This window comes from Pituophis catenifer, unplaced genomic scaffold (genome assembly GCF_029215685.1).
Source record: "Pituophis catenifer annectens isolate HBS135680 unplaced genomic scaffold, rPitCat1.0.hap2 SCAF_2, whole genome shotgun sequence".
Lineage (NCBI taxonomy): Eukaryota > Metazoa > Chordata > Lepidosauria > Squamata > Colubridae > Pituophis > Pituophis catenifer.
Genome location: NW_027256882.1, coordinates 122,737,229 through 122,759,928, shown reverse-complemented (window position 1 = coordinate 122,759,928; position 22,700 = coordinate 122,737,229). Strand labels below are relative to the sequence as shown.

General features: G+C 39.1%; 1 protein-coding gene across 1 annotated transcript; it reads right to left on the bottom strand.

Annotated features, from left to right (window-relative positions):
• Positions 1-496: 496 nt before the first annotated feature.
• Positions 497-15,071, bottom strand: PCP2 (Purkinje cell protein 2). Its single transcript, XM_070934403.1, has 4 exons — positions 14,961-15,071; positions 2,909-3,036; positions 1,989-2,133; positions 497-502 (listed from the first exon to the last, which is right to left on the bottom strand). The coding sequence occupies exons 1-4, from the start codon at positions 15,069-15,071 to the stop codon at positions 497-499; spliced, it is 390 nt and encodes a 129-aa protein (XP_070790504.1).
• Between the last annotated feature and the right edge of the window lie 7,629 nt (positions 15,072-22,700).

The following is a 22,700-nucleotide window of genomic DNA, read 5'->3' as shown; positions in this document are numbered from 1 at the left end:
TTTGTTTTCTAGGCTATGACATGAAACTGAACCATGAATAATGTTAGAGGTGTCATTTTCTTTTTGATGGAATTTGGGTCCAATCATCTAGTCCAGCAGCGAGAGCTTTGTCTCTCGAGGGAGAAAGCGGGATTTGGAACTCTTTGTTTTACGTATTCTTCACTATTTCCTGAGCTGCAAACAGAATTAGTAGCAATGTTATCCACATTTTTGCTTTGCTTATACATATGGGTAGCAAGAAACAGCTATCTTCTTCAAGCCACCAGCAGTGTTGTCTTGTAGTGGCATGCCCATCCTGCTACTAGGAGGTCTGCTAAGGAAATCAACAAGGAGGGAATGGTTGGACATGTTTATTAGAATCACAGAGCATGTACAGTAAATGTGCAGGGCTGATACAGCAGTGAGGGGATGATCTTGAGTGAGAGGCACCGTGCATGCTCGGTGGCATCACATTGGTGTCTCTCTGTTGCTTTCCCAAGCAGGGCTGGAGAGGATCTCATTTCTGCAAGAAGAAAATAGGCAGAGGATGATAATGCAGCAAAAGACAGGAGAATTTTCCTCTCCATAGAGTGGCCTGACTAGGCAGAAGCAGACACACAAGTATAGGCATACACAGATAGAACCAAATGGGACCAAAATTTTGAGAGGCTATGACTACCTTCAGTCCTTTCCAGTGGTGAAATCCGAGTTTTTTTACTACCGGTTCTGTGGGTGTGGCTTGGTGGGCGTGGTGTGGCTTGGTGGGCGTGGCAGGGGAAGGATACTGCAAAATCTCCATTCCCACCCCACTCTGGGGCCAGCCAGAGGTGGTATTTGCCGGTTCTCCGAACTACTCAAAATTTCCATTACCGGTTCTTCAGAACCAGTCAGAACCTGCTGGATTTCACCCCGATCCTTTCATATTGATAGATAATGCACAGTTCTCACTAGAGACATTTGCAGCAAGCACACTGTAACCTTATGACAAATACACTGGGATTTTTTTCCCTTAAGAAATTTACTAACATAATTTTGTCTTTGCTCAAGGCACAACTGTCTGTCCTATTCCCTTCTGGTTGCTTGACTTATTGAGATCAGACTGTTGGTGCCCATGAGAAAACAAGCTGCTTGATAATGTGAGGAAAAAAAAAATAGTAGTTTGGTCCAAATAGGTGCTAATGAGGTGGTAACTATATTTGGCCAGCCCTTGAAGCCAGGGAGCCAGGGTTGCCAAGGAAGGCTTTCGAAAATAGGTTTTCTATACTATGGGACAGGCAGGAAGCACTCATGAGTCTTAATGCATAGATATAAGGATGGTGCCAGGAGGAAAGATTCAGATTGGTTGGGCACTGGAGGACTTTTTAGGTCAAGCCAAACATGTACAAAAAAGACTGTCTGCATTTGATCTAAAATGCAACCAGATTCCGAATGCGTAATATCACAAAGGTAGAGAACAACTTTGAAATGATTCTGGCAGGGAACCCATCCACAGACTGTCCAAAAATTGCAAGATGGGATATGTAGTTATGATCAAAGCCCTGCTCCTTTTTACACGTGTGCAAAATGCACATGTGCAAACATGATAGCTCCATAGACGAAATTGCTGTTTCTTATGCTATTATTGTCTTGAAAAATATATTAAGTTTCTCTCGTGTTTGTTAAATGATGGTGGAATAAGGGGAAAGAGCGTCTCCGTTTCTTTTGTCCTGCAAAGGTGTGTGCTTGTTGTTGTTATCAAGGTTTCAGATTTTATATATTTTCCATTATATGATCCATCCTGAGAATTTTAGAGAGATTAGGGAACTCATTAAAAAAAAAAAAAAGCAAAAGAGATGCCACTGTATTTATATTTCCTTTGCCTGTTTCCAGACTTAGTAAGAAAAGGTTTCTGAGAACAGGGTGTGTGGCCTAACCCGTTTGATTGATTTACCAACCCTGCTTCTTTACTGTCTGGGCAGGTTTTAATGGCCACCTTGCCCCTGTTCACATCTCTTTCTGAAGAGACTTACTTTGGTGGCCCCGGAGCCTGATAGGCTGCTGGTGTTACTGTTCTGAAAACCAGGAAGGTAGTTGAAGCTGACCCTTTGATCGTCCATTCGTCGACTCTGTGTATGAGCCAGCATTTCCATGAAGTTGTCCATCTCAGGGGGTGGGCTCGGGCTGTCCTCTGCAGGCCCAAAAAATAGAAGTAGCTATCAATGGACAGCATAATGAAGGACAGCAAGAGTAGCATTCTTTTTCATTGTTTTAGATGTGACTATTCTGCAGTATGTCAAACATTGCTGTTTGTCCATTTAGGATCTTTGCTTCTTAGCATTTGATGGATGTGAGAGCTCCTAGCTAACTTTGGATGATTTTAAAACCACAAAGCAAGGTTGAATGAAAACTACCATGAAAATAATCATCGTGTCTCAGAAGAAGACAATGATAAACTACTTCTGGATCTGAGGGAGATAGGCGATTTAAAAATGTGAAAAATAATAAAGAAATAAATAAAGAAAAGTAAGCAAACAAACAAATAAAATGCCACGCATGGACATATCTATACAATCACTGAAAGTCAATTAACCTTTATTTAGTGACTAAAATGCCCAAGCAATATTGGAAATGGCTTGACAAACAGAGCCAGTAGTTAGGGGATCTCAAGTGCACTCTAGAAACAGGTTCAAGGTAAATGGGCTATCAGAATGTTATTCTGGAATGGAAGAAGGCTTTCTCATACTACTTTATGTGAGTTTATGAGAATTTAGCCTCCAAGAACACTTTCCCAAGTCCCAAGACATCTGTTTTGTAAATACTGAAAGTAGACCCAACAGAAGATGTGGATCTCTCTTTAGCAGGATCAAAAGTTTAGCTTGGTCTTGGGAAGATCATTCACTGCAGTAGTGACTCCTGGATTTACTCAACCTTCTTATTTAGCTTAGAGAACTCACTCTTTTCAGGATCTGAGCCACTCTTGCCATGTACAATTTGAATGTTACAGCGTTGCTCATCCATACGTCCTCCCTGCACATGAGTCAGCAGATTGAAGAAGCCTTCTTGTTCCGGTGACCCTGACTGTAACAGAATAAGAATAAGAATAATCAGTTGGTTCCAACTTTACCTGTCTTAATCTTTCCACTGGCCAGTCTTTGTCTTCAACCTTGGGAGCAAAGCTATGTAGCTTTCTAACATTGCTCACTTGAAGGATTCAGCTAGGAATATATGACAATCAGACATTTACTGACTTGTCGACTTTTTGATATGATATTGAACTACAAAGGCCAATAATAGAGTTATATGGCCCTCTCCTCTGTGTATTTCTTCCTTTGCCTTTTCAAACTTAATGAATCACGAGTGAACATGAGTTCTAAAGAGCCGTGGTGGCGCAGTGGTTAGAATGCAGTATTGCCGGCTATTTCTGCTGCCTACTGGCTGCCTGCAATTTGGCAGTTCAAATCTCATCAGGCTCAAGGTTGACTCAGCCTTCCATCCTTCTGAGGTGGGTAAAATGAGGTGGGTAAAATGAGATTGTTGGGGGCAATATGCTGACTCTGTAAACTGCTTAGAGAGGGCTGTAAAGCACTGTGAAGCTGTATATCAGTCTAAGTAATATGCTATGCTTAAAGCACTATTTGTGCCATCTAGGATAGATGTGCGAATGAAAAGATTGCTAGCATTTTTTCAGAAGGAATCTGGCAGCACCTTTTCTGTCTAACAACTTTTACTAAAAGGTATGAGTTTTTGTGAGCTTTGGACTTTGCATATATACACAGCATTTGGTTATCCAAAGCACATGCTATTAGACCACTGGCCTCATAAATGGGTCTAGATTATAACTCTCAATAACCTGATCAGCCGGGCTAATGGTAAGGAGAACTTTTAGTACAGCTAGATGGCTGCAAGCTCTCTACTGCTGGCAGAAATCCTTGCAATACCTTTGCAAGTGTGGCAAATTTCATTATTCCTATGATACAAATCAAGGTTGCTTGTCTACAAAAGGTGAGAAAATGGCTCACTCTTCTCTTTTATTGATTCTTTCTGTTCCTTATGTTAGTAATGTATTAAGTACCATAAACCTTCAGCTGAATAAGCCTCCTTTCAGCAGACTCTGAATGCAATGGACGAACTTTCCATCAGAATACTTTCCTGAGTAACAATCAGGTCAGATGCATCTGAAGTAGTTGAAATTTATATTAACTAAATTATATTATATTAAATTTTTGTTAACATCATTTGTGTAAATTATGCAGATGGGATAGGTTATTGCAAGTGACATATTTTGCATCATTTCCTTAATAACTTCATTACTGAAATTATGCAGATTGCACAGATGACATACTTTCTGATTCTATTGAGATTTGGAAGTAAAACAGAAGCCCTTCCTCCATGCAGTCCTTATATGGAGGTTTTACCCAAAAGTAGATTATAGATGATGACTCATCTCTTAATCATATACCCTTTGCAAAATGTAGCATCAGAAAAAGGACACACAGCTCTTTACAAAACACAGCATCAGGACTGTTCATTTTTAAAACCTTAGGTTCAGAAAAGGGGGAAAAAAGCAAAGGGTGTTTTTATTTGCTCATTAAGTGAGCTTTAAGCTTTATGTTTGTTGTTCAATGTCTGGAGGCAAAGCAAAATAACTGGGATCAACTTAATGCTATTATCATCCCCTGGACAATAACTAAAGCAGATGGAGCGTGATCTCCTATGGAGGAAGGGGTCTTTATATAAGGCAGACCCATCATTCATTGAGCTGCCAGTGGGAGGGGGACAAGCTTAGAATGAATGATCTTCTGAAAAATGGCAAAAGTTCCTACTTGACTGCCCTTTTGACTTACAACAGCTGGAAAGCAAATGGGAGAGACACATGGCAAGAAACTTTGTCAGAACCAGAGTAACAATCATGTCTGAAAATACTAGAGCAAGGGAAGTAGATACACTGCCTTTAGAATAGAAATATAGAGCATATTATCGCATGTGGTGGACATGTCCAGCAGCCAAAAAATATTGGAGGAGGATAAGAAAGTGGCTGGAGGAAATAATTAAACAACAAATAGAGTTAAAGCCGGAGTTATTTTTACTAGGCATATTAACAGGGAATTAGAACAAACAAACCCAATATCTAATGCTGCATGTAATAACAGCGGCCAGAATTGTCTATGCGCAAAATTGGAAAAATGAAAATATACCTACTGAGGAAGCTGTAATAAAGAAAGTGTTAGAGTGTGCCGAGATGGATAAGTTGACAATGGAAATAAAAGATAGACGAGAAACTGATTATTATTTGAGTTGGAATGTATGGTACGACTGGTTAGATAGAAGATGTAGATTAGGAAATTAGCAAGGAAAGATGATTAATGAACTAGTAAGCAGAATTAAGTACAAATATAAAGATAGATGAAGAATATGTAAGATATTATAGTTTGATAAGATGTGATAAAATGGAAAACATACATTATAAATTGTAAAATGTAAAAAATAGTGAGAGTAATAAATACACATTTTATGAATACTAGCATATTATATATAAAATACATCTGATATATATACATACATACACACACACGTATACATATACATATATACATATATATACATATACATATACATACATACATATGTGTGTGTGTGTGTGTGTGTGTGTGTGTGTGTGTGTGTGTGTGTTTTTCCTCTAGCCAGGTTTTTCCTACGTAACCAAGGTTTTTCTGCAGCCCTAGCTCAGTGGAATCACATCCACTCAATTCTGGGCTTTTTTCTTTCTGGCAGCCAGCAAGTTCTTGCTGTCAGGTGAGAGACTTATATAGATCTATTTCTGGCTCGTTAGCCATCATCAGTAAGCCACACCCACATCTCATGTATCCTCCCTGTAAAGGTACAATATCTATTATTGTATATATTTGTTTTCTGAGGTTTAACCAAAGACCTGTGTGTGTGTGTGTGTGTGTGTGTATGTATATCAGATTATACTGATACCAAAGTGTTGTAAAGATGAAAACTGTGATATAAAATCAAGAAAACCATTTAATAAAAATTTATTACAAAAAAAAGAATATTTTCTTTTGGAATCAGTAATGTTTCTATAATATTTGTTTTCAGAATAGTAATAATAATAATAATAATAATAATAATAATAATAATAATAATAATAATAATAATAATAATAATAAAATAATAATAATAATTTTATTTCTATACCGCCCTTCTCCCGAAGGACTCAGAGCCATTGCTCATTGACCATTGCTTTACTAATAAATAATAGGCTTGAGGTGGTTTGTTTAGCCTCTGTACAGTAAACCCAGAAGAAAGATTAATTTGGGATCCAGATTATGTGAATTTAACAACTGTATCTAGGTAAGAAGAAATAGTAATTCTTAATTTGGAAAGTTTGAAGAATGATGTACCTGCTTACTTCCTCCTTGCAAAACTGCAACCATGAATTAGTTCCAAAAACTATTAAATACCATTTAATACTGTTAATTGTTTGATGTTTTGTTGATTTAGGTTAGAAAACTATCCCATTATATAGTGTCCGACTGAAGGTTCTTACTTGTCTTTGCAAATGATGCTGATTTTTGAAAAACAATGGTTAATTATCCTTTACTGTAAGCTGTTTCTTATCCTTCCTCATATCTTACCCAAAATTATGAGAAAGTCTGTGCATCAGCACTGGCAGAACCCCAATTGCATAATCAAATCTGCCTTATTGGAAAAGATCCATGAGATGTTAAATCAGAGCAAACCTACATACAAATTCTCATGAATTTTAGCCATTCAAAATAACACAAGACAACTCCCCATAAAAATAGGTGTCTTTCTCCACAAACACTCTATGTTAGGATCTGAATCTGACTTGCAGGGGATGGGGAAGGGGCAAATCTACACATATGGACATATATGAATTTGATTTTTGATCAAGTGAGTTAAAGCATGGGTGAGATAGTAACCCCTTAATGGCTTCCACTAATTATGTACTTCTAAGCGTTTAGAAACAAGGTAGCTGCTGCACTTACATTTAGATTTCCCCCTGCAATTAATAAGACTACAGGTAGTCCTTGATATACAACCACGACTGGGACACGAATTTCTGTTGCTAAGCAAGGGGTTGTTAAGTGAGTTGCACCCAATTTTATGACCTTTTTTTGGCATGGATGTTAAGTGAATCTGACTTCCCTCGTTGACTTCTTGTTGGAAGCTGGCTAGGAAGATCACAATGGCAATCACATAACCCTGGAATGCTGCCACTGTTGTAGAATACATGCTAAGTGCCCAAAGTTTGATCATGTGATCCTAGGGATGTTGCAATGGTTAAAAAGTGTGAGGACAGGTTGTAAGTCATTTTTTCAGGTCTGTTGTAACTTCAACCAGTCACTAAAAAAACGGTGGTAAATTGAGGTCACAGCATACAAGTGAACTCAAATGATGAAAGTAAATAAATGAATAAAAATCCTTCTTACCTACCCTGATCAAGCACATCAAGGCATATCTTCATGTCAGTCAAATCATGGTCTGGTTTTCCTCTTTGTTTCGGGGGGCACCATTCTCATTTAGAGTATGAACTTTGGGATGTCTGTGGATAAACCCTTCATTTGAATGAGGAAGAAGTAGGAAGGGTCACCAATGCGATTCCTTCCTGTTCCTGCATCTATTTTGCAGCTTTATAGAATTTCAGGATCACTCCCTATCATAATAAGCAATCTCTGGCCCTTCCTGAGTTTCTTGCTGCAAGCAACTGGTGCCAGAGCTGTGCTTGGAAGCAATGGTTGATGTGATTTTTAAGTAACCTGTCGAGATGATTGATTTCTATGAAGAAACTAATTATAGAAGAAATTAAAATGGATTCTGCTGGTTTTGAGTAATTTAATAACACCAGCATTTATTTTTACCCTTCGACTAGCCCCTACAGAAAAGAAATTTAAAATAATTCCTAACCTTTTTTTGTCTAGGGATTATGGAGTGTATTGGCCAAACATAAGTGAGCTGCATAGTTCACAGTCACTTACCATTTATCTTAATAGCCCATCCATGTTTCATCTACCAAAGGCATTTTCTGAGAACTTAAGTTTTTATAGGAAGTTAGATTGCATATTTACAGATCGATGGAGTTTGGTTTTTGTATTTTTTAAATTTTCCATTTAACCATGAAAAATTACTGAGGTTGAGGTTCGAGGTCACTTACCTCTCCTAAATGATAACTCTCCCTTTTTTTAATTATAAGGGATAATTTAGGGATTCACGGAACTACCGTCTTATCTGAATGATAAAACCATAAGTTTTCTGTAACTAAAACAGCTGCTGAAAGTATGGATTAAAATAATGCATAGTAACTATGAATTAAAAGATGTGTTACCAAGTACAACTTGTTTCATAGTTCAGATAAATACATATTATCAGTTACATTGGAGTGATTTCCAGATCATTTTTCTATAGACATTTTGAAACTGATTAATGAGTTCTAATCCAGCCTTAGGCACAAATCCAATTAAGTGACTTTGAGTCAATCATTTTCTTTCAACCCAAGGAAAGAGGCAATGGCAAACCACTTCTGAAAAACCTTGCCAAGAAAGCTGAAGGGACTTGTCCAGGAAGTCTCCAAGAATGGAATAGGACTAAATGAAAGAAAAGTGTATGTGGAGGTGGGGGGTGGGTGGGATGGGGGGGGAAATTGAAACAGAACTTCCAAAGAGACAACAGGAGGGAGAAAATGCCCCATTTTTAAAAAACAACAATCCCTTTTAAAAAATACTCTGCTGTTTCAAACAACAAATGCTTTGAAACTGGGCACATTTGCAGACTTAAAGTAGTCTTAATGTTGTTTTTAGGGAAACAAGAAACACAAAACAACAGGAATCTACAACTCAAGAGTTGCTACCGTGTTTCCCCGAAAATAAGACCCTGTCTTATATTTTTTTGAACCCTGAAATAAGCGCTTGGCCTTATTGCCATGCGCTCAAAAGCCTGATTGGGCTTATTATCAGGGGATGTCTTATTTTGGGGGAAACAGGGTAGTTCTAAATACTTCATCTTTTCAGCACTTGCTATTTCTATTGCTCAGCAAAAAAAGTCCTGAGAAGAAGTACACTGTCAGCCTAACAAGCAGACCAGACGAGACGCATGACAAGATGAGCCAATTCTAAAATTCTAAAGGTGACTTAACAGGATCTTGCAAATATGAAAATACAAATCTCCTGCTGTCTCTTTTTACCACCTGATAAATTTAGAGTTGATCCTTTCTAAGTTTCTTTCTCTGCCCATTATTCAGCTATGGGCTCCTCTCCACATTTTATCTGATTGTTTCCCCTCTTCTCTCAAGTTCATTCCCACATATCATTACACACACACCTGGAACTATCAGCTCTAGCTTTATTGTACGTTGCAAGTGTGGAAGTACATCACTACTCCTTTTGCCTTTACCATCCAAGGAACTAGGAAGGGGCCCTGCTGAAGTGTTTGCCACATTACCATTCCTTTCGTGGATTCAGCTATTTCTTATCGGACCTTCGTCTAGCTTGTGGCTTTTCCTCCTGTCTTCCAAGTCATTTCCACATACCATTACATTTCTTAAAAACTTTTTAAATCTTTTTTTAAATTTAATTTTGTTTCTTTTTTTAAAAAAAGTGTTTTAAAAAGGGAGGGAAAGGAAAGAGAGAGGGAGAAGAAGGATTGTTGTAAAACAAGGGAGATGAAATGGTAGAAGAGCAACCCCGAATACACTTAAATTGTTTAGGATGAAGATTGTATTAGTATGAAAGCTAAAAGAAAATATGTATGTTGGATAAGAAACTGTACATTTAAGATACGTTTATGAGGGAAAAAAATTAAACACTTTTGCAAAAAAACTCATTTCTTAAAATTAAGAGCTATATGCCTTACATTGGCATAAAAAAACCCAATACAAAGTGCTTGGTAGGGGCCTCTGAGCTACAAGTGTGTTTTGGAAAAAAAGTATAACTGCTCTATTTCACACATAGTTAATCCTATCCCAGGAACTATAAAAACTAGTCCAGAATATTGAGGTAGAAGGTAAAACTCTAAAAATTGCTGAAAGAAAGTGAGTGAGTAAATGAATGGATGGATGAGGCCATGAGGGCTATATACAATCCCTTCTATTTCTGATTTCCAGCTAGTGGGAAATTCTAAAGTACTGAGTAGGTGTGCTCCTACAAGCATAAGGAAATGACTGCCCAAGATATATTTGTCATGTTTATGTAGTGAATATTGGAGGTGATTACCCTTTGAGAGCTGTATGCAATGAAATTTCATTTTAATATATGCCGATTAGTGCACATTTAAAGTGACAGTAAAGTTATTCTATTCTATTCTGTTCTGTTCTGTTCTGTTCTGTTCTGTTCTGTTCTGTTCTGTTCTGTTCTGTTCTGTTCTGTTCCTGTTCCTGTTCCTGTTCCTGTTCCGTTCTTCTATTCTGTTCTGTTCTGTTCTGTTCTGTTCTGTTCTGTTCTGTTCTGTTCTGTTCTGTTCTGTTCCTGTTCCCGTTTCATTATTCTATTCTACTCTACTCTACTCTACTCTACTCTACTCTACTCTACTCTACTCTACTCTACTCTACTCTACTCTATTCTATTCTGATGTCAATAAGGAAGGTGGTAGAATATATTTCCTGCCATTGGGGTATTTTGTAGTCATCTGTAGGCATAATGGACCTGAACAGCATAGGCTGATCACCTTTACTCAGCACCGCCTGAAACACTTCAGAAGGGAGGCGAGACAATAAAGGAAGACATTGCTAGAATTGTTTTCACACTGAGAGTGAATTCAGCAGTTCCAGATTACATTTTGGAGACAAAATAATTTGCTTGAAATAGAATAGCAAATCGTATTTCCTTTTCCACCCTAAATCAAGCGACCTGACATACAAGGCGGACCACATTACTTTTGGTCCCTGGAAAGAAAATCCCATAGGTATTTTGCCTGATAGCATGAATACAGCAAACAGGTGGTAAACCAGTTCTGTTTACCATCACTATTCCCATAGGAAATTCAGAGATCTAGATCTGTTCGCCATCTAACACAGATTTCTGTGGAAGTGTGCTAGATGCTTCCAGGGAAGAAATAGCAGACTGAAGACAGTTTTGCTTTTTTTGGTGATGATGATTGTGGCGGAACAAGGAGCCGGTGAACAGCCTGGCACCTCAAAATTCCTCTCCTATTGGGACCATCCACCTTTGTTCTATGTAGAGGCTCCCCGCAAAAAACAGTGGTCTCCAGCAAGCTTTAGAGCTCTGAGAGCTGAGGGAAAGACAGCCTTTACTCAAGTATGATTTGGATACTGGGTTCACCCATTTCCTCTCTTATCCCTTTAGGAAATGGCTTGCTAACTGCTTTTTGCATATTAAGAACCTTCAGGATGACAAGTTTCATCACACCACATAATTTTCCTTCAACCCCAAGCAAAAGAAGTTTCATGTAAACTTAAATTTCTCCCCTGTAAAATAAACAGCAAAAGGGTGATTAGAACATTGATTTTGGATTTCTAAATGGGGTCAGATGTATTGGTAATAAAATTTTGAAATTAATTATAAGAATCCTTTCTGTGAGTTGTTTAAAATCTTATTAAAAATGTATGGAGATTTTGAACTTCATCTTCCTGTGGGAAAATTTTGTAGATTAGAGAAAAACATGATTAAAGGAGACGTTGAAGGCTGGACACTAGCAGCAACCAGAAAGAATGAAAGATTATAATGAAAGAAGAGGCTCACTAACACAGAATGGAAAAAAGTAATTCAATTTTGGAAGAATTTGAGGCTATTTCAGAACAATGCACTCAGAAATTTCTCTTTACATGGTCTACTACTATAAACATGGACTTAAAAGAGGAGATGGAAGAGGATACAACTCAGCATGATGTTTTAGATTTGAATTTAAATATGACAAATTACAAGAATGATATGGAAAAAGGTGTTACACTGGATTTACAAATAAAATTGGCTGATATCTTAATAACTAAAAGAACATACAAATAATAAATCAGAAGAGTGACTTGGATAACTTTATTATCCTGGATTTACAAAAGAGTTGTGTTACATTGTTGAAGGAGTTCTGAAGGTGGAGGACTGAAAAGTACTGGTAATCAGCTTTGGGAACACTATTTACACGCTCCAAGATTTTTAAAAGCAAAAAGAAGGATTATAAAGTCGGCAGCATTAATGGGTTTTTCTTGACTAGGACTGAATAATGAAACTTTAAAGATTTGTTTATAGACATAAAATATGGAAAGAAGAGATCTTTTATTGAAATGTTAGAAAAGGTGACAAATTACTGGAATTGTTTATACTTGCTGTGATAAAGGAAAAAGTCATTTCTTTATATAAAAAAAATTAAAAAGAAACAAGACAATAAATCCAGTTGCCATGACTCAGTTTCTAGACAACTGTACCTAGATGACTGAGAATCTTCATCAACATATTGCCACACATTTTGGGGAGGATGAGGAAACCTTGCGGAAGGAGTTGGTACATCGCAATGACTCCCTGCCTTACTAACTTGCTTTGACTGGGGAAGCTGCTTGGATGAACAGCAAAACATCTTAAGCCAAGAAGAAAATAAATCCAGTTGTCTCAATTTTCAGACAAGTCTACCTGGATGACAGAGAATTTTCATCAATTTCTTTATATAGTTTTTTCTTTATATTTTTCCCTTTCTTCCTTTTCTCTACACTTTTTAATTTTTTTTACTTTTTCTTAATTTGCATTAATTTTCTATCTTTGTATTTTTAAACTTTAATTAAAAAAATTATAGGAAGTGTGCTAAGTGCAGATCAATATATTCTGATCACTTCATTCTCTTTTCTCTTTTCACAATGTTGATATTTTATTCACAATGAAAAATCTGCCATCTGCTCTTAAGAAACAGCTCAATTAAGGTTACTGTGTTGTTTGCTGGGCAAAAACCTGAGCCTGCTTCTAGGCAGATATTAAAGAAGATATTCTAATAATATTCTTTAAGATAAAGATATTCTAAGAAGATATTAAATATATTACTGATTTGTTTAGTGCTGTGAAGGATCATAGGCAATCAGTGTATATGATTCAGAGTCATATATTGTGGACAGCACGTTGTACTTCAAGAGGTGGAGTTAATTGTGTCACAGAAAGTTGATCATTTGGTGAGCAAATGTAAAAGTGATTTGCATATATGTCCACCAGATTTTCCTCCCTAGCATTGTTTAAGTCACTTAAATCAACACTTACCCAGCATTACAGTTGGGAAAGACACCTTAGAACTGCATATGGATGTGAGCTCCACTTGAATATCATTAGAAGCTTGATGTATATTTATTGCAGAAAAAGTGTTGTTCCTTAGGAACTGAAGAGGGCAAAAGGAGTGAAGCAACCAAAGTTTGGGCAGTTAAAGTTTCTTCTGTTCCTTCCCTGTCCGGATTTGACCTTGATTAAATGATGAAAATATAGGAAACTGGAAAAGTCCCAGATCACCCAATTAATGTAACTTTCTCTACGACCAAGTACACACATGAAAGGGTGTGCCCATGGCTCTGTCCTAGGCCCTGGGTCTTTCAACATTTTCATCAATGATGTGGATGATGGTGTTGAGAGAACTCTTATGAAATTTGGAGATACCACAATGTTGGAAGGGGTAGTCAACGCCTTAGAAGAAAGAGAGAAGAGTCAAAAAGATCTAGACAGGCATGAACAATGAATTGAAATGAACAGACTGGAATTGAACAAGTTCAAATGTGACATTCTGCAACCGAGGAGGAAAAGTGCAAAACACAAGTACATAAGTATGGGAAAGAGCTGATTTTTGGGTGGGTTGGAGAGACATTGCATTGCTTGGAACTGAAAAACACCCAGTAATCATTCCCCTTTGTCTTCCATGATACTTCTTGAAAAATTGCTCTCCTGCAGGGCAGTTAAAAGTTTTTGGGACCAGCGAAAGCTGTTAGGCAACCCAGTTGGAATTGGAAGGGATCTGTGAGGAATGCATGTATATATTCTATAAGCGGCTTTCTGCTGAGAAAGCAACGTTTGGATTCCTGCACTGAAAAGGCCAAAAATGGCTCCTTCCAATTTTGTGAGTTTGTGTATGAATGTTTGGTGGCCTTATTTTGGAGTGGAAACTGTGAAAAATATGCGGAAAAATATGACACATTTAGAAATCATTATTCTAAATTAAAATAAAGATAATAGGCACTTTCCAAATTTTCCTGAAAAGAAATATGACACATTTAGAAATATTGAAGTTAAAATGGAGATACTATGCACTTTCCATCTGTGAGGAGCAGAGAAAACAGATAATTTGGGTTGTCTGTTTTCCTCTCCAAATGCTTCCTGTTGATGATAACCTTCTTTTCTCCCTTGAAATTTAAATCAAGGTTGTGATTGGATAGCAGACTCTCCAGGAAGAAACATAACCACTCTCATTAACTGCAGAAATCACATTCTGATATTTTTCATTTATGCTTCCTTCACAGTTACTTCCTGAATTTGTTTTCACACCCTTTTAATTTAAAATGCTGTGATTGAAAGGATAGTCTCTGAGAACAGTCTAAAGTATGTAGGTGCAATCAGTATTCCCAGAAGAAATCTATCTGCATGGATGACATAAACAGACCATTAGCTATGGAAGAGTAATAGTGGTGATGTAGACATACATATTGAAAGAGGATCCTGAAAACCAGTACTCTATTTGCAGGGAATGCTGCTGAACAGGGCGGGAATTCTGGAGGCAACCCGGAATGCAGAGTGGGGAAGAAGAAGGGCCAAAAAAGCAACAGTTGAGAATCAGCTCAACTGGAGATATCCCAGGACTTCCAGACCGAGATGCTCATGATGCATCTTTCTCCCCCCCAAAAAAACCATTTCTGCCCTTATCTGAATCCTGCTCTTTTGCATTCTGCTCATGGCCTTGATATGTGACACTTGTTTTCCCTCAAAGCTCAATCCCAACACTGACTGGTCTCTGGTCCCAGAGCAATGTGAGAACTGGACAGACTCAAATCCTTGTGCAAGCGACAACCTTACCCTGCTTGGTGGATCGGATGCTGGTGTGGTTGCTGCCTCTGGAGCGGGATCTGACATGGAGTCCGGTTCCTTTTTGTCGTCCTCTTCAGCTTTGGCTTCTACCGTTGTCATTGTGAGGTACCCTTCTTGCAAATACTGTTCAAAATGGGCTCCTTCCCTACAAATGAAGCTCTTTTGTTCTGGCGTTGATTGTGTGGGATGTTTCAGCACATGGACTTTGCCTACCCTCTGGCTGCCCTGATCCTGCTTTAGTGATTTATACAGAGTGGCAGCACTAAGCCCCCTCCTTGGCTCTAGGCCACACCCCCAGAACGATCCCACTCTCTATGCAGGATCAAAATTCATATTTAATAAACACAGGCATCCAATCTGCTCTGTCCATCAGGTCCCGATAATCTGCATAAAGATTATCCTGAATAATTGTAATACTCTTTATTAGGGACTGTGGATCTATGTGCAGGAGGATGCATATCTCTGTACATAGTTGTGTCATAGTACGAAGGAGTACTCTAGATTTGCAACACTTGCAAATCTTATTTTGTCTTGGTCCTGTCCTGATCCCAAGAGAATCTGAAGGGATTCCTTGGTTGGAGATCCAATACATTTGGTTTCCAAGTGAGAAAATTCCATTGCCCTGGTTTTGGGTGCTGCTTGTTTGGCGAGCAGCTGTTAGATCCTGGCCCTCAAGCTGACTGACAATTTTTGGCTGTACCACCTGGTGCCAAGCCTTATGATTCCATAATAAAGAGCTATGTTTCTAAAGCAAAGATAAAATCATCAACTTCCCTAAAGTGTAAAAAGTCTTTGCCAAAAAGTCTATTATTGTTTTGATAATATTTGGCCTGGTATGTTAACAAATCTTTGGCACAATCATAGCAGGAAGAAAGTAATTGGTCTGGATTAGTTGGGTGGCAATCGAACAGACTCCTGTTCTCACTTGGTACCATAATTGCTTATCAGTAATCTGAACATGAGCAGGTCACTTCCTTCTTCCCAAACTCACCCACCTTCTCTCTTTCTCCTACGCAGATCTATTATACATTAATTAAATTAAATTAAAGTAAATATTTGCTGGAAATACAGTAGGCCAGCAACACTGATGTTGCTCTGTCAGATTTAAAGCCAGAGCATCTTCTGAAACACAACCAGCCTTGTCTTTGGCAGCAAGATCATTTGATACTTCCTGCTTTTCCTTATGGGTGGTGGGTGGGATGGATATGGGAATAAATAAATCTAGAGATTTGTAGAAACAGCCCTGTACTTTGTCAGGTATTTGCAGACCAAAAACCAGCATCAGGGGGGAAAAAACCAGCAAAGCAGGTGAACTACATGTCCATTGGGTAAAGTAACTAAATGTTGATTTTAAATTTGTCTTGTGTGACAATTAGTATTAGTAATATGATAGTGAGAAGGGAAGCAGCAACTGTCTTCCATGATCTTTAAGGTATTTGTGATTATGAGAATTAGGGAAGATCTATAGCCCAAAAAAGTGTCCTCTAGATACATTCTAGTTCAGACTGAAGTGGTCTATGGTGGGGGAAAAAAGGCAAGGACAGAGGAATAGAACGACTAAATCTTTCTGCTGCTGTTGTGTGAAGAAGTACTGGTGAATATCAAAAGTGGACCTTGCTTAGTTGGTTGGCTCTGGAGGTCAGTGAGTGGCAGTTAACCTTGAGGGCAGGGAGACACCAGAAGATTAATACAGCTTTGCAAGCTCAGTATTGGGACCTGTTACTGCCTCTAAATTAAAGTGGAGACATATTGCAACAAAGGCAACATGCCCAGCTAATCCTGGCAGCAAAGCCCAGGACAGGTTTCCATAACTGGGATGGGAAGCAGGGGGGTTAACCCTAATAGCAAACCTGTTCAGGGAGAGTGAGCAGGATTAGGTTCCAGTGAGATCCCAGGCAAATTTAGATGGAAAGCCCAGAAGCATCTGGGGAGGTGCACCATTCACTTACACTTTCAGAGAACGGTCCCTTGGGGGTCCTGGTGCTGGCATAGCGGATGCTGCTGTCATAGTCTCCAAGAAAGGTACTGGGAAGAGCCTGATAGGGGCGGCCAGGCATGGAGAGGGCCCTGAATGAATATAGGAAGAACTTCTGTGGACGCTTTGCATTTCCAAAGCTGCTTTTCTTCTTCATCACCTAAGGAAAGGAAAGCCGATGTGGAGGAGTGGTTAGAGCACTGGAGCCAGAATGAGGAAGACTCAAGCTCAGGTCCCTGCCCAGCTAGAACTCTCATGGGAAAATTTTGAACCACTCCCTATATTTAACCAAATCTGCCTTGTAGGCCTGTGGGAGGCAAAATTGGAGGTAGTGTTCTGGCAGAGAAATGCAAAGGAGAAAGAAAGAAAGGAGAAGAAAATAATGGAAGGAGGAAGGAGAGAAGGAAGCAAGGGAACTGTGAAAATAGAGTTGGGGATACCTTCTTTCCTTACCTCTCCCCTTGACAACCTATCTACTTCCTTCTCCAGTTAAAGACATCTTCCTCTTCCAAATTGTCATGAGATGCCATTTTATGGTTCTGCCATTGTGACCACTAGTGATAAAGAACGGGCTTTGAAATACTGCTCTTGCTTTCTGCTCCCTGGTAAAGCACTTGCCAAAGTTGGTAGCCAAATCTCAGAATATAATCCAAGTGGAGTAACTCTGGAGTCGCTTCTTCTGTGAAAAGCTTTCTACCAGATCGGACATGGCCTCACCTGATGGCAGACGATCTGGCCCTGAAGTGATGGCCTCAAAAAACATGGTTGAGTAGTGACAGACCAGAATTAAGAATACAGCTCTGCCCTTCCACACTTCTTTCTAAAGCCAATCTCCTTGTCCTGGATATTGTTTCAGGGATGAGCCCAAAGCATATGATAAGTCTGGGTCATCCCTGGGAAACTGCAACATATACATCTGCCCCTCCAAGACTAACAGGTTTGTTGTGCAGCATGGGCAACGTTGTGCGCAACCCTTTCCTCCCTTTCAGTATCTGCCACCGATGGCGGATAAGTCATTGTGCCAACCAAAAGGACCCGTCAAATTTAGCCCTTCTCCGTAAGGCAAGCACAGAAGCTCCCATTGCAGGTCCCCAATCAATACGATCTGCTCCCTTACCTGAGATGCTCCTGACATCCACTTCCTGCAGAGAAGCCTTCTGAAACTCTTTCTTTCTGCTCTCTTATATGTGCTCTAACTCCTTTCTTCTACACTACCTTGGAGTTTTGTGGGCCTTGGAGCCTTGTTAGCACAAGCTAGTTTTGCCCTTTCCCAACACAAGTTTCTATGACTCCTGACTTCCTTGGGGAGAGGCGGTAAGAAAGAGAGACAATTGCCATTAGATTATTCTATGAAAAGCAGCAGAGTAAGTGCTCAATCACCTTTGCTTCTTTTTCTTCTTTTTTTTGGGGGGGGAGGGGTGCATCAGAAGTAAGCTATCAGAAGGATTTAAAATGCTTCAATTGTTACCCTCTGCAACAAAGAAAAACTCAGTCAAAAAAGACTGGCTTTGCCTTGAGGGGAGCAAAGTGTGAGTGCATTGTAACACTGGGGGCCCACTTGGTTTGGCATTAGAGGAGTTCATCCGAAGAGGTTGTGAAAAAGTGTGAGAAGAGAGAATGGAAAACCAAAACCAGATTAACACATGCTCAGATATTTGCTTTAAAAAAAATGCATCTGCTACTATAAGCATACATTCAACAGTGTCCTAGTGTTCATGATCGGCTTGCTTGTAATATTTCTTAAATTTTGTACAGGTTTGCATGCTTGTGTCCATAACCACTTTGCAGAATGACGGAACAGAGGGAGGCGTCTCATAGAGAATTCAACAGGGGAATCAGATGGGTCCACAGATGCCTGACTGCTTACCCCATCCTTGTTGGCTTCCTTGGGACAGGAACGGTGGCCCTCTGCTTTCAACATTCCTCTTGTTGGCATGTGATGTTCCCAAGAAGTTGTCCTTCCTTCTCTTGGCACCAAGCAGCACTTGGACCTTTTCACTGGTTTCTTACTGATAATGAAAACCTTGACCAAACGGGCAGGCATGACTCTAGAGTCAGCTGCTTTCCTCCAAGGTCCATGCAGAAGGTTCCTTCACCCAGGAACAATGCCCAGGCATACAGAAGACTGCTTCAGAAGAGCAAAGCAAATGGACAGTTGCCCTTAAAAGTGATTCTGAGGAAAATGAGGGCTGCTTCTTCTTCTTCTTCTGTCTTCACATGCTTTAATTACCGGGGCTTTAGGGAAATTGCCACACTTGTAGGTGTTAATACTGTTCCATTTGGTGAATCAGTTTTATGGTAGCCCCTTTTGTAAGTTCTAAGTTAAAGTGGAAATTTTGAGTGCCAGGGAATGTCTCACAAACAGTTCGTGCATATGTTAAAAGAAGACTTCTGAAAAAACAGTGCTTTATGCTACCAATATACTGTACTGTGCAGCATTTCACCTTTTCTTAGTGAATGGCTTTTCTGTGAGATTTTAATACTTCCACAGAGGCATCCCTCTCTGTTCCAAGTACAGCAGATTAGCCTAAAAACTCTAGGGCTGAATGCTCTAATTCAGATAATTCCTAGCAATTCAACTCACATCTTCCACAAAGTACGTACAACTTTGAAATGATGTGCAATGCCTCAGGTTACTTCCATTTAAAAAATGGTATTGGCAGCTGGCTATTTTACTGCAGTGCAACCCCAACGTTTTGATTCATTTAACAATTTAATAAAATAAATAGCAGCAGGTTTGTTCTTCTGAGAGAAGCAAGAGGACCAATAGTTGAAGTGTCCCCAAATAATGAGATCCATTCAATGTTCTTCAGACATTTGGCTTGAACCAAATGGTGTCCAGGTAGGAAAATACAGAGGGTGGAACTATCCAAAGGCTGGTTACCAGTCACGATTGTCACCTATTGCTCTGATACCTGAGGGAATAGGTATGCCATGCTAGTTGCTGGGCTTGTGATTGGGAGGTTTCTCAAGGGAACTGGTTGGTCACAACAGAGAACAGGAGGCTGAACTATACAGCTCTATGATCTGATTTTACAGAGTTGCTTTTATGATTAAAAATATCCATTATTAGCGAGCAATGCTAAGATAGTTTTATCCAAAGTATTTTCAGGAAATGCCTAGAGGTATAATGACCATCCTTATTTCAAATGAATGTGTGTGTAATGCCTAATTACATATGAAATGTTTATAGATTTTGTTCAAGACATCAGGAGTGGGAGCAGACATACTCCTTGTTCCCAATCTACTTCATTCCTTTGTATTCTATGTAGATGCAGAAATCAGGTGTGCATCTTAGAAAAAGGACCAACCTATTGAAATCCTATTTGCCAGTAAATGGCACTAACCAGCTATTCTTGGCTGTAGCTTCTCATCAAGTTTTCTGCAATGTAAATAGAACATCTCAGTATGTTGTGCTCAAGCTCTGAGATCCAGCTTCCGTAATTCCCATGATGGCTGGGGCATATGGGAATCGAGATCCAAAACCAGCAGAGGCCAATAGATTGGGGAAGCATGTCACTAATGAAACTGACTCAGATGCCTGCGTTATAGGTCTGTCCTGCAGATAAACTCTTTTGCATTTACCATCTCTGTAGGTACATGCTTACTAAAACAGAGTATGTTGAGATTATTTTATTATTTTTGTGTTTGGCGTTCAGGAACTGTATGCTCTGAATGCAAAGGAAGGTATCTCTCATTAATTCAGACACATAGGCCAAGGGTAATACACTGAGTAAAATCTAGGAAGGAGGTTAAGAACTAATTTCCTCCCATTTAATGCAGACTCAGCATGCAGTCCTTTTAAAGTAGCAGAAAGTTTCCTTTCTGTAATAGAAACAACTCTAAAACATTCACAACTGAAGACTATAAAGTCCTTTGAGCCTATTTGTCAAAAAGCACCCTGCCTATAAGTGCTGTGTTCAACTGACATTTTCTGGCCTCCTCTCGTTTCAGCCACTGCAATATTAATTTAAAAGGGGGAGATCAGATTCGAACTTAGATCACCTGCTATAGCCTATTTAAAGGTATTTTAAAAAGTGGCACACAGGAAGAGGATTCCCCCCCCCCCCAATACGCTGCTTCCTAGGTGTAAAAAAAAAAGAAAGAAAAAGAAGCGTATTACTCATTGGATCTCAACTTTTCTCTGGCACCAGTTAACAGGCTTAGAATAGATTGGTTCAAGTAGGGTTGCTGGAGCTTGTCCAGTAATTAGGAAATGAGGTTTAAAAGCTCAATTTATCCCGTAAACAGATGGGATATGGGTTGCTTGCTAAATTTACAATAGCACTAGGAGCTAATTGCATAACTCAAAAAGGCCTTCCAGCTACTCTATGCTTGTACCTGTGGCAGGTTTCAAGAAGCATAGCAAAGGGCTGCAGAACCTCCCTACTACTACAAGACGGTGAAATTCACCAGTGTTTTTCTGCCAGTTTTTCATTTGGAAGAGAATGTATTTTAGAGATGTTTTCAAAGGAGAAGAGTATTTCAGAAAAGGATTTGAGGAAAGTATTTTGTTACTTATTTAGGGACAAAGTGGGGAAGAATATTGTGTCAATGTTTCTTGGTGCTAGAATCTTCCCACTAGCTGTCTGGTCTCCCTTGGTTAACTACCTATAGGCTTCCTCCTACTGGACTTTTCCACAGCAACACTAACATTACTAGCAAAGGGAGTTCAGCTCTTGAAAAGTTGTTTGACACTTTTTTTTTCTGTGCAAAATGTCAGAGAAATTGCCCACTACATTTGGAACTGTGTGCTCAGTTCTACTGTATAGGTTTTTCCCTCCAGTGAAGGATGAAATGATGGGAGGAAATGGAACCAAATTAAAATAGAAAGGCATTGCTCCAAAAATATACTGCAAAATTGTGTGTGATTCATCATTGAAGCTCTTTTTCAACAAATGACTCCCATTTCCCGCAGAACAAAGTCTTGGGGGGGAATTGCCATCAGCCCAAACTATCCTACCGATAATCAGGTTATGAAAATAGTTGTCTTTCATGCCCTAGAGCAGAGTTTGTCAAATTGTGTCACATGGAACCTAAATGAGGTTCTGTGAGAGACTAAGAACTAAAAGAAAAGAGGAAAAAAAGTTCACTTTAAATGCAACCATTCTTCATAACTAGAACTTCTCCTCTTGCTCTGGGGTCCTTAGAATTTTCTTTTAAACCGGTTCTGTGGCCTGAAAAGTTTGAAAATCCCAGCTATAGACAGCATTCCTCTCTGGCATTGTATATAATTTGTGGCTTATACAGGCAATCATGGAAACATTTACCTTCATCTACAAAAGATGCTGTAAGCACACAAACGAAAATCTATAAAATTGCTCAAAGGACTTAAACGAGCTCGTTGAGAAACAAATATTTTCTTTGCTTTTGACAATCATTTTCTTTTACCAAGCCAGAAGGGGAAAATATATCTGGCTCTTGCACTAGAAGCTTTTGGCAATGTAGCTACAGAAATCATTCTAAAGCCATCTTATACCGCAGCTCCTTCCTTGCTGCTTTCCTAGGCAGAAAGACATCTAGATGGGGACTGTCAAAGAAGTATTTAGCACCTATTTGTCTCTCTGTCTGTCTCTCACACACACACATCCCCCTCTTCCGATCCACTGCCCAGCTCAAGACAGCTGCTTTACAGTAATTATCCAAATGGATAGTAATTGCAATTAATTCCCAAGCAGGAGTCAGTACTTAAAGCTTTACACAGGGCAGATTGTGCGGGGGTGTCCAAAAAAGATCTGCAACAGGATCATATA

Coding starts and splice junctions, on each gene's coding strand:
- PCP2 (XM_070934403.1), bottom strand. CDS start 15,071: ATGACAACGGTAGAAGCCAAAGCTGAAGAGGACGACAAAAAGGAACCG. Junction 3,037..14,960: donor CATCCGATCCACCAAGCAGG/GTAAGGTTGTCG, acceptor ATTCTGTTACAG/TCAGGGTCACCGGAACAAGA. Junction 2,134..2,908: donor TCAGATCCTGAAAAGAGTGA/GTTCTCTAAGCT, acceptor GGACAGCCCGAG/CCCACCCCCTGAGATGGACA.